Source organism: Crotalus tigris, unplaced genomic scaffold, assembly GCF_016545835.1.
Source record: "Crotalus tigris isolate CLP2741 ecotype Arizona unplaced genomic scaffold, ASM1654583v1 scf7180000017659.2616968, whole genome shotgun sequence".
NCBI classification, from domain to species: domain Eukaryota; kingdom Metazoa; phylum Chordata; class Lepidosauria; order Squamata; family Viperidae; genus Crotalus; species Crotalus tigris.
This window is the reverse complement of record NW_024096546.1, coordinates 456151-468071: the sequence shown is the minus strand read 5'-3', so window position 1 is coordinate 468071 and position 11921 is coordinate 456151. Positions and strand designations below refer to the sequence as shown.

At 37.7% G+C, this 11921-nt stretch overlaps 1 protein-coding gene across 1 annotated transcript in view; it reads right to left on the bottom strand.

Annotated features, from left to right (window-relative positions):
• Positions 1–4473: 4473 nt before the first annotated feature.
• LOC120304818 (VPS10 domain-containing receptor SorCS3-like) overlaps positions 4474–11921 on the bottom strand; it is a 319187-nt gene continuing 311739 nt past the window's right edge. Inside the window, exons 21-22 of the mRNA XM_039335790.1 lie at positions 8633–8745; positions 4474–4770 (exon numbers count right to left, since the gene is read on the bottom strand). Coding sequence (XP_039191724.1) covers positions 4588–4770; positions 8633–8745 — 296 coding nt within the window. The 3' untranslated portion in view covers positions 4474–4587. The remainder of the gene's footprint in view (positions 4771–8632; positions 8746–11921) is intronic.

Here is an 11921-nt window from a genome sequence, read left to right as displayed (position 1 = left end):
ATGTACTTGAAAAAACTTTATTTTATATTTTCCTTTTTAAAACCTATTTATTAGCTGTCATGATTGCTTCTTACAGTAGAAAAACCAAATAAAATTCCTGTGTTTTCTGTTCTTCTTTTGCTAGGTTATAAAAATAAAATTATGCTAGCTTTGGTTGAAAGACAAAGAAACAAATCTCTTCTTATATGCCACAGTCATGTTTTTATAAATTGGAATAGAATGTTTCATTCCTACTGAACATCAGTCAGTACCAAATTAAGCCTTTTCAAATAACTCTTTCTGTTTTTGAATCAGTTACATCAATTGTTTTATCCTCTAACTAAAACTAAATTTATGAATAGGGGATGACTGGATTTTTCAGGCACATCTCTTTTCAGTTTTTTCCAAGTAAAATATATTTAAGTGGATTCTACTTAGAGCAGTCTTCACCCACCTAGTGCCATTAAGAGGTATCTGGATAGCTCTAACAAGCTTTTCTGAATGTTTACTAAAAGTGCAGCACCAACTTGTTCAAGAACAATGCCCAGGATAAATATGATAGCTTTCTTTAATGTTTATTTTTCTTCCAGAAAAATATAAGCTGATCATAAGATATTACATTGTGTTCCCTAGATATTTTCTCTGGTGCCAACTTACCTAATGTTAACTGAGTGACATAAACAATTATTTCCACACCAGGCTTCAACTCAAATTGAACCAGGTTCTGATTTAGAGCACTGAAAAGGATTTCAACAGCCTGAGGAGAGGTAGAAGAAAATTAAATATTCATAAACAACAGAAATTAATAATAATTCTCCCTGGTATATGTGTATTAACAGCAGAGTTATTCACCACATGTTAGTTCTTTCTAAAATCCAAATTATTATATCAATCACACACAAAAAGAATCCTTTTGTGTCTCAGAATAATCCCAAAATATGAAGAAGAAGGGAGGGGAATCTTCTGGAAATAATGCAATTAGAGTTGAGAGTGGAATTGATAGCAATTACATTGCATTTTTTAATTACTAAGTTATTGCTGTTACATTATTTATCAGTCACAGAAATACATTTTTTAAGATTATGTTTGGAACTAACTAGAGCTGCAGCAGATTTAATTCCAACTGTAATTTTCTCTCTCTTTCTACACTCATGCTCACTTATTTATATGTGAATGTGTGCTTGCACATACACACACACACAAGTACACACATAAACACAAAAACACACACAAAAGAATATGGTATGTTGTACTTGGTTTTGCTTTCAGAAAAACCTAAGTTCAGTGCCCAGTCATTTAAGAGAGAGCTAAAAAAAATTCTACAGAAAAGTATGAATTTGTCAATAGGGAATTTATAAAACTCACAACTTTTGAATTACACATTTGGTACAGTGGGTTCACCTAAATGACAGAGATTTAATAGCCTGAGGGGGTGAAGGGCATTTTAACTGTTGTAAAAGCAGGGTTAAGATATAATATAAGACATCATGTGAAAATGTCCCTAAAGCTACATTAAATTTAGCTAAATTATAACACAGCATTATTTTTTTGACAACTATGTGTCAGAGGAAATGGCAGGTGCCAAATGACCTTGGGAGTAGAATGAAAACATTATGAAACAAAAACTCCCTCTTCCAAAATCACATCCATTTCACTTTATCATATGTTTTCACTTAGAAGTATTTCAGTTCAACACTTACATGAACAACACTTATATGCTATAGATTGTTAGACACCCATGCCTGTTTAGCAGGCTATCACCAAGAGTAATGAAATTTTCTGAAAGGACATAAGTCTTGCTCTTTAGAAAAAATTCAAAAAGAATACCTCTGATTACTAGAATGCTGAACTGAAATATGGAACTGGTTAAAAACTGGAGAGGGAAGATGTTAAACCACAATAAGATCAATGGAAAAGTCCTTTTGTCCAGTAAGCTTTCTGAAAGGAAAATCTCAAAGTCTGGGTTACAGCATACAGGCAGTCATTCAGTTCTCTTGATCCCATGTTAGTACAGGTTTAAAAATCCAATCTGGCACTTTGAGTAGGTTAGAACAAATGGAAAAGGAGCCAATTAATCTGGAAAAGCACTCATGTGTAAAGCAAGAAAATCTTTAAAAAATTAAAGTGCCTTATGCCTTTAGTTGTTTTCTGGAAGAAAGATTTTGACAGGTATAAGCTAAATGCAATGTACAAAGACTAGAAAAGCTGCACCTGCTGAAATATTGTATTCTACATAATTACTCCAAATACAGTGTGTTCCATTAAATTTTGATTATATTAATTACAGTAATTGTCTGATACCAGTTCGCATGTCAAAAATTTGCTGGAACAGTGAAAATCAGTTTGATACAATTATATTTGTCTATACAAAGGACAGAGGCAATTGTATTCTGTGATGGTGTTCCATATTTCAAAGAATTCAAAGCATGGTTAAAATGGAAAGGGAAAAAAGAAAGGGGAAAAATGGAAGGAAGCTAAAATAACAGATAACTGCAACTCCCTTCCAATTGGCTAAGTAATAGAGAGTTATATAGGCAAAAAATGGTGGGTTTTAGAAAAAAAATATTGAGCAAACAACAAGAGAACTTTTATTTAATTGACAGTTGTACAATCCCTTTCATTGCTACTCACTTATTATGATTGCTGGAAATCAATTGCAATACTTTCTACTATTTTGATAAAGGGAAAAAACAAGCAAATTTGAAATTTTAGTATTAAGCCAAAAACCTTTGGGCAAAAAGGGAAACTTTAGCATCCCTATTTTATCATGAGGCCACAACCATTTCTTGTCACTGCCCTACCTACCTTAGGCCTCAGCAAAAATTAATTGCCAGAAGTTAAGTAAATTAAGTAAATTCTCATTCAAATTTAATCAAACGTGTGGCCAATTTCTGACTTAAGGGAATTTATTACAGCATTACTATATATCCTGCTTTCTGCAGCTATTAGCATTTGTTTTCTATCCTACATATTTCATTGATATAGTACAAAAAATATTTGAATGTTTTGTTGCAGTTCAAAAAGCAATCTTGAATTGGTTGCCTATTGCTTTAGGATTTTTTTTGCACTGTGATTTAGCTACTGCCTACCTAATTAAATTCACGTTGATTAATAGTGTAACTTTCTACTGAAAAGTAGAAGTATGCTTATCTGGGTTCAAGAAAATTCACTTCCAAATGAGCAAGAGATTGTAATCAAAATTCAATGCAGAAGGGCTCCTGAGGTTATCTTCTAAACCACATGCAGTTTTTATGTACTTTGTTTTAATTGTCTAGGTGTACAAAGCTGAAGAATTAAAATCAGAAAAAATAATCAACAGTTTGGAATCATGTTGAAGTAATTTGCATCTGATGCAAAGTACGATACAGCAAACATATGATGCAGAGATCCTTATCTTCAGATTAATACAAGCCAAATCAAAGGCAGCATAGGATACAATAATCAATTCTCTGGTGTTTATGAGCATTTTCAATCAGGAGTTGGAAGAAAGTAGCAAGCAGAGATAGTTAGTACTTACAGTATGTTAATAAAGTTATTCAGAGTTGTAGTAATAGGAACATAAATTATAAATCTGATGATGGATGAATGAGTGATATATTTTTTCTTATATATTTTATCTGGATCCTAAAACCATCTTTATAGTCCCCATCTCCTAGTACTTTCATTTCTGCAAGTATGGCATTGTATTCGTTTTCCTCAAGTGTATACAGTATTATGTTTTTCTTCTCCCAATCTCTTTAATAAATCTCTTTAGTAACTTTCTATTTACTCAGTAGTATATTTGCCAAGAGAGCCAATCTGGTGCAGTGGTAAAGGCATCAGGCTAAAAACTGGGAATCCATGACTTCTAGTCCTGGCTTAGGAACAAAGCCAGCTGGGTGACCTTGTGCCAGTCACCCTCTTTCAACCTGAGGAGCAGGCAATGGCAAATCACTTCTCAAATCTTACCAAGAAATCTGTAGGGCTTAAGAGTCAAAAATTGTTTTGAAGGGACCCAATATATATATATATATATATATATATATATATATATATATATATATATATATATATATATTTGTGGAACAAAAGTATGCTATCCCATTATGTATTTTATTTTCTTGTTGACTTAACAATTTTATTGCTTCTACTGCATGCTTTTGTGTTATATTGTATTTTTAAATATTGACTTAAATTCTTAGATACAGGTTTTAAAATACTGTGTTTTAATTGGTTACAAACAAATATCTCACATCTCATGACAGATGGATATCAAAATGTTATATCAATTGTTCTAATAAGTCAACCCTCCAAAAACAAATACTTCAAAAATATTTTTTTTAAAAAAAAATTGAAATCATATGATTTCCATTTTTAGGTGGTTATCAATCACCAGTTTAAAGACAAAATCAATATTTATACAGAAAGTTTGGCAATCTTAAACATCCCAAATCAGTGTTTCTCAATTTTGTCCACTTGAAGATGTGTGGATTTCAGCTAGCAGAATTTCCCAGCCAGTGATGTTTCTGAGAATTGAAGTCCAACCATCTTCAAATGGCCATAGTTGAGAAACACTGCCCTATATTATAGTACTTTGAAATTCTTTTCAGTTCAGAGCCTGCTTAACAATTAAAGGAATGCGTAACCACCTGAAAAAAGGGGAACCCGTGTTTTACCCACCTGCTCTAAATCATCTTCACTGTATTTCCTTCTTTCTGAGATGTTTTGATGTGGTAAGATGAAAAGCTCAGCAGAGGTAGGCAATCCAGGGAATACTGCTACAAGAATTTGTTCCTTGGGAATACCAGTCACCTAAGCAAAGTGAGAAAAAATAAATAAAAACAAGATGATTCTTTAGTACATGCTATATCCTTAGTTTGTAAGTCATATTACTGTCAACAAACTCTAAACAATGGAAGAAAAAAATGAGCTTGCATCTCAATGTCCAAGGGAACTGGTATTTGGAAGCCAAATATACACCTAGTATATTTATAATGGGTAAACATTGCCTAAAAGAAGACCTGTTTTCACATTTGAAATTGTTTCAGAATTCTTGCTCTGTAATGTGTAATGTTACGTAATGAAAGTGATAAGTGATGTGAATAATATTGTGATTTTGCTCTATGATGTTCTTGGAAGACCTGGTGCATGTCAAGTTAGGAGGGTAGAATGACAACTTAATGTTCCTTAACTTAGCAATATTAAGAGTACCAAAACTTCCCTTTTTGGAGAATCAGCTGGCAAATGGTGTAGAAAAGGTGATAATATTCGATAAAAAAGAGGACATGTTTCTATTTTGATTGCAAATGCATGGATGAAAATTTGTATTAAAGTGAAAGTACTAAAGTCATAAGTTGTTCAATTAGTAAGTCATAATGTATTGTCACACATCGTGTTCTTCCCAAACCCATGCTAAGCATGCCTTATGGAAAGCTTATGACTGTGGAAACTTTTGTTCAGACTGCATGAAGAAATAAAAGTCTGAAAATAATATTTTTAATGTATAGGAATCTGTTTTTTTTAAAAAAAAAAAAAACCTGTTTTTTTGTCCCTGGTTATTCTTGGTGTGTACATTTGTTTTACTAAAGAAGACAAGCATAGATAAATGGTCTTTCTGATAAATGGTCTTAGCACTTGATACAACATGGAAAAGCATAACAATATATGCATGTGGATTTTTTTTAAAAAAATCACTTTTCATTGTACCAACAGTTTTTATTTCATTCAACAATTTTTGAAAGAAAACATTTAATGTAATAGTTCTTTATATAAAATACATCTCCAAAACAATAGAATACATTAATGTCAATAAAGTACTAACTACTTGACTAGATCTATACGTATTCTGAATTAGTGAATATTCTAGATCCATTTTTAGGCCAAATAACATTACTGAACATGTAATGGGCCTATAGGGGTTTCAGTAGTGTACCTAAACAATATATCCCTTCTTTCCAGCTTCAGATTTGATAAATATATTTGATATATTTCAGTCACACAAAATATCTTTTTGAAGCTAAAATTAGGAATTCAAACAATATTAGCATCTTGTTCTGGTCATAGTAGTTTCTAAGTCTGAAACTGCAATTCCCTAAAGGACTTTCCAAATTTAGAGAATAAGAATTTTGGAAGACTATACTCAATCTTTGTGCTGATTGTCTGTCTGTCTGTCTGTCTGTCTGTCTGTCTATCTGTCTATCTATCTATCTATCTATCTATCTATCTATCTATCTATCTATCTATCTATCTATCTATCTATCTATCTACCTACCTACCTACCTACCTACCTACCTACCCACCTACCAACCTACCTACCTACTTACCTAATCAGGACTAATCTATGCTGGATTGAAAGAAATATAAATTCCATTTATACATTTCAACCTCTTATGCCTTTTGTCTGTCTGTGTGCCTTTCCCTCTTCTTTCTTCCTCCCTCCCTCTCACACACAAAAGTTAAATTTTATTCTAAAGATAGAGTGATGTAAAACTCATTAAATAGAAATTTAATTATTATCCATGCAAAATCCTTCTACTTTTTTTAAAAAAAAATACATCAAAATGCATAGCTTCAGCTATATATATAACTATTAAAATAGACAGTACAAATTTTCACAAAAGTGTTTATTGACTGCAAAAATCAGTATTTTCTTAAAAGGGAATATGATAATAAGCTCTCTTTAATAAATAGAATTCATAATTTGTCTCTTTATTTTAATTATCTAGGACAGTGATGGTGAATCTTTTAGAGACCAAGTGCCCAAAAACTGTCCGCGCCCTGTTCCAACCCATCCCCCCCTGCCTGCCCACAGGGCCACTCACCGCCTCCAGGGCCTGCCGCAGATCGCTCAAGCAGCCCAGCAGCGCTATGGCAGTCACATTCTCTGCCACGCCCTGCAACATCAACTGTGCACAATGGGGTATGAGGGCAGTCTTGTCTATGCTGCCTGGCTGCTATGTCCTGGGCTGCGCTTCACCGTGTGGGCCACGCTTAGGGGCAAGTCTCCTTCAGGGGGGCTGCTGGAGAGGAGGGGTCGTGGGGGGGTGAGGCTGGGGCAACAGCATGTGTGCTCACAGAGAGGGCTCCGAGTGCCACTTGGGGCACCCGTGCCATAGGTTCACCACCATTGATCTAGGAGAACAGGAATTTTCTATTCTATCTATAGAATGTCCATGGGAATTATATCTCACTCTGTTTTATGTTTTAATATGGCTGTCAATCCTTTTGTAATTTGCTTAAAAAAGAAGTATCAAGTGGGTTTGAAGAACACACTGAATAAATGCAGGACATAGAGTATAAGGTTTGAAACAATACTGAAAACATTTAAAAATCAAGCTTGAGTTGTTCGCTTCACAAAAACAATTTTGATATCATTCACAGAAGTCAACCACTAACATCTTTGTCCTGTCCAGCTCCATAACCAGCTGCTCATGTTTTGAAAGAGTGTGAAGGAAGAATAGAAAGCAAGGTATTCATAGTAGCCTAAGATAGGATTTCTAAGCAAGCTAGCTCTCAGTCACCACAACAAACAGGGCTAAGAAGAAGAATGTGAAATTTGTGATCTGGTTGTATAAAGAGTAAGTCTTGATATTGATATGAAGACAGAAACTGGAGGGAGCCCAGAAATCAAAGAAGGGAAAACTATCTTTCCCTAACTATTGCTGGGAGTTCCCCTCACACATTATCAGCTGTTTATCCTGCCTTATAGAGTGCTTATAGCTGAGCTTATGATTGAGGAAAGCTTTGATCAGTACACTGGAGGCAGATGTTTCTAAAACAACAGAAAAAAGTGTACAAAAAGAAATGTGTCTTTCATATTCTTTTGTAATATAGCAAGAAAAAAAATAATTTTCAAAGCTCCTCTAGGTTCTGTTGAGAAAAGCCAGAGAATGCTTTTCTTTATCTTGTTTATCTGAACTTGCTGATTACTATTCGTTGTATATTTTTTAAGTAGAAGAAACAGAGTAAATTAAAAAATAACCATGTGCAAGATTATGTGAAATACAACATATATTTGTTTATTCAAAACCTATGTAATAATTGCAAAAAAGTGAAAGGGTTCATACTTTTTAAAAATCAATGCATTTATCTCTGATGAATTAAATACATACACCTTGTACTGCAGTATTTCTATAATATTTGCTAAGGTGGTAGACATAGAACTGAATTATGGAAATAAATAGAAATGAACATAAAGATAGCATCATTGTGTGAGTCAACTAAGCTCTATTGATCATGAAGACAGACAATATATCCATCTTGAATAACAAACATACATGCACAAAGTCAGTAATCATGGATTCACTGGAAAAATGCTATAATTAATCCCCCTTAATATTTTTGATTATATCATCTTATCATCAAAGGCTGCACAGATAATACTTCAAGGACTGCAAAACATTGTAGTACTAAGAAAACACAATAAAAAAACAGAACAAAACAAACATCCCTTTTTTTAAAAAAAAAAAGTCTGGGTTTATTGGGTGCTAAAAAGTGCTATATAATATTTATCTAGGTAATTGCATGTGTGTACCAGAATGATAAGCCTAGCTTTATCAAAGTTGCAGTGTGTAATTGAAAATTATAATCTCCTTTCCTGAATTGTGCTTGTATAGACTGTTCAAACTTCAAGAAAATTACGCTTATTATTAAGGAGATTTCCCTAGGTACTCACATGCACCAAAGCTGCTTTGATGACTCGGCCAATGTCTTCTCTCCACTCTGGGATATCAGGATTGTGGTAATCCAAATTGGGTGAGAATGATAATAGTTGAGACTGAAAATATTCTGCAAAAAAAGAGTGTCACGGTAAAATTCCAGTACAAACTATTAAGGTTCTTTACATTGGTATGGTTAAAATGCATTCATTACAAAGTCATACAACAAAGTTCTACATATAGCTAAAAAAGAAGCATATATTATCAGAGATGCAAAACATATCAAATATCTTGTATGTGGTTGCGTATACACATACACATATGGTAAAAATATAAAATGAACACCAGGGTAATAAAAACTGTAAAAGTTTTTAATAAATTAAAACTATAAAAGTTTTAAAAAGCGCCAAGCTTTCGCCGTCACCTGCCAGCATCCTCAGGGCTGGCGCGCCAGAGAATGAGAAGGTCTTTTATAGGCGTGTCAAGGTTTGCGCCCGGCTCCTTGATCTTGTTATCGGGCCTAATTGGTTCAGCCGTGTGCAATTAACCTGTACTTCTTTTCTCTTTTTGGTTGCATTTTTATCCTCATCCATTTCCAATTCTCCCAACTCCGAATTAGCTAGATGGCAATTCCAGTTATTTCGGTTGCCTTTATGTTCTGACCTCCCCTCAGGCTCAGGTAGTGCACATTCCACATTCCTTTCTCCACCGTATCTTGTCCGGTTGTTACTTATAGAATCGCATTCATTTCCGGTCTCAATACTTTCGTTTTTAATGTGTCCGTCATCCTGATGATCTCGTAAGTTACTATGGGTCCGGTGCAGCGTGGAGGGGTATTCCGCAAGGTGGAGGGGTCGTCTCTTATTCGTTGTCATGCCCAGCTGTCTTGCGCGTGTCCTACTCCGAGTACTCAGTCCAGGGGGTGTGTGTACAGCAATCAAGCCGCGCCCCTCCTGGTTGCAGCGCTCTTCCTCAGTTCTCCCCTTTTTTACGTTGTTAAAAGCGTTCGCATGTGTTCCATGGGAGTCCTCAGGATCGTCGGGTAGGGGGTGTGACGGCTCGATCTCCCGCACCCTGCCGCTCTCCGATCTTCCCTCCTCCTCTATAACGGTGTGCGAGAGTTCATCATCAACCACCTCCTGTGGTTTGTCCTCATTGGAGCTGATCGTTCCGGCTGCATGAGGGGGTCTTCTCCTCCTTTCCGGACCAGCCGTGATGTTTCTTTTGATGTGTAGGCAGGCCGTTACGTTTGGCGGTTCGCCCGCACTTCCACCTGCCGTATCTTCCCTCGTCTCTTCTTTGCTGTCAGGGGTCCGGACCTTGGTTCTTATCACCCCCCTAATCCTCTGGGATTGCAGCAGTCTCACGGGGGTGGTCGAGGTATCTCGCGATTGCTTTTCTTCCTCTGAATTGCACATGGTTTGTGGGGTAGTTCGGGTACTGCCCAAGTTGTTATTGGGCCATCGGGGGTGTTGCCGCTGATTATTGGCACTCCATGATCTTAAGGCCAAATAGGACGGACATAGGTCAATATGCCTGTTAATGGACTTACTGTCCGAGAGCTATGCCTCTCTAAGAAGGCGGCCCCCTTTAGTACTATCATTTGCCAATACACTGACGCCACTAAAGTTAAACTTATGGCCCAGATCCACCGTGTGGGCCCATATTTGGGAGTGACAGTCTCTCCTTCTCACTGCCAATTCGTGCTCATGGACCCTGGTCTTAATGCGTTTAGCAGTCTCCCCAATATAATTGCATTGGCAGTCCATGCAGTCAATCCTATAGACGGCTGCCGATCTTTCGATGCTGGGGAGCAGGTCCTTAGGGCGCATTATTGCCGCCCGCAGTGTTTGGTTGGGTCTATGGGCCACCTGTATTTTATATGGTGCCAGGATCCTAGCTGTGGCTTCTGATACATTATGGATGTAGGGGAGGGCAATGCGTGTGGTGGCTTGAGGCATGGATTCTTGAGATACGGAGTTACTCCGGAGTCCAGGTAATTTCCTGAACTGGTTAATAAATTTGACTGGGTAGCCGTTACGTCTACATATTTGGAAGAGGTAGTTTCTCTCTTCCTTTTTAGCTCTGACGGTGCTGCAGTGTGTCTCCACCCGTTGAATAGCGTCCTGACACAACTGGATTTATGGGCCATCGGGTGATTACTCCCAAAGTGGAGAATCCTGTCTGTACATGTTGGTTTTCGGTATACCCTGGTAGCTAGACATCCATCCACCTGGCGCTGCACTAATACATCCAGAAATGCTAAACTGCCCTGATCTTCCTCCTCCATGGTGAATTGGATGTCCGGGTATACCGAATTCAGGACGCCCATAAAGTCAGTCTTGTGTTGTTTCTTAATGACCGCAAACGTATCGTCCACATAGCGGGCCCAAAATTTTGGTTGATGCTGGGCCATGTATCAGAAGCCACAGCTAGGATCCTGGCACCATATAAAATACAGGTGGCCCATAGACCCAACCAAACACTGCGGGCGGCAATAATGCGCCCTAAGGACCTGCTCCCCAGCATCGAAAGATCGGCAGCCGTCTATAGGATTGACTGCATGGACTGCCAATGCAATTATATTGGGGAGACTGCTACACGCATTAAGACCAGGGTCCATGAGCACGAATTGGCAGTGAGAAGGAGAGACTGTCACTCCCAAATATGGGCCCACACGGTGGATCTGGGCCATAAGTTTAACTTTAGTGGCGTCAGTGTATTGGCAAATGATAGTACTAAAGGGGGCCGCCTTCTTAGAGAGGCATGGCTCTCGGACAGTAAGTCCATTAACAGGCATATTGACCTATGTCCGTCCTATTTGGCCTTAAGATCATGGAGTGCCAATAATCAGCGGCAACACCCCCGATGGCCCAATAACAACTTGGGCAGTACCCGAACTACCCCACAAACCATGTGCAATTCAGAGGAAGAAAAGCAATCGCGAGATACCTCGACCACCCCCGTGAGACTGCTGCAATCCCAGAGGATTAGGGGGGTGATAAGAACCAAGGTCCGGACCCCTGACAGCAAAGAAGAGACGAGGGAAGATACGGCAGGTGGAAGTGCGGGCGAACCGCCAAACGTAACGGCCTGCCTACACATCAAAAGAAACATCACGGCTGGTCCGGAAAGGAGGAGAAGACCCCCTCATGCAGCCGGAACGATCAGCTCCAATGAGGACAAACCACAGGAGGTGGTTGATGATGAACTCTCGCACACCGTTATAGAGGAGGAGGGAAGATCGGAGAGCGGCAGGGTGCGGGAGATCGAGCCGTCACACCCCCTACCCGACGATCCTGAGGA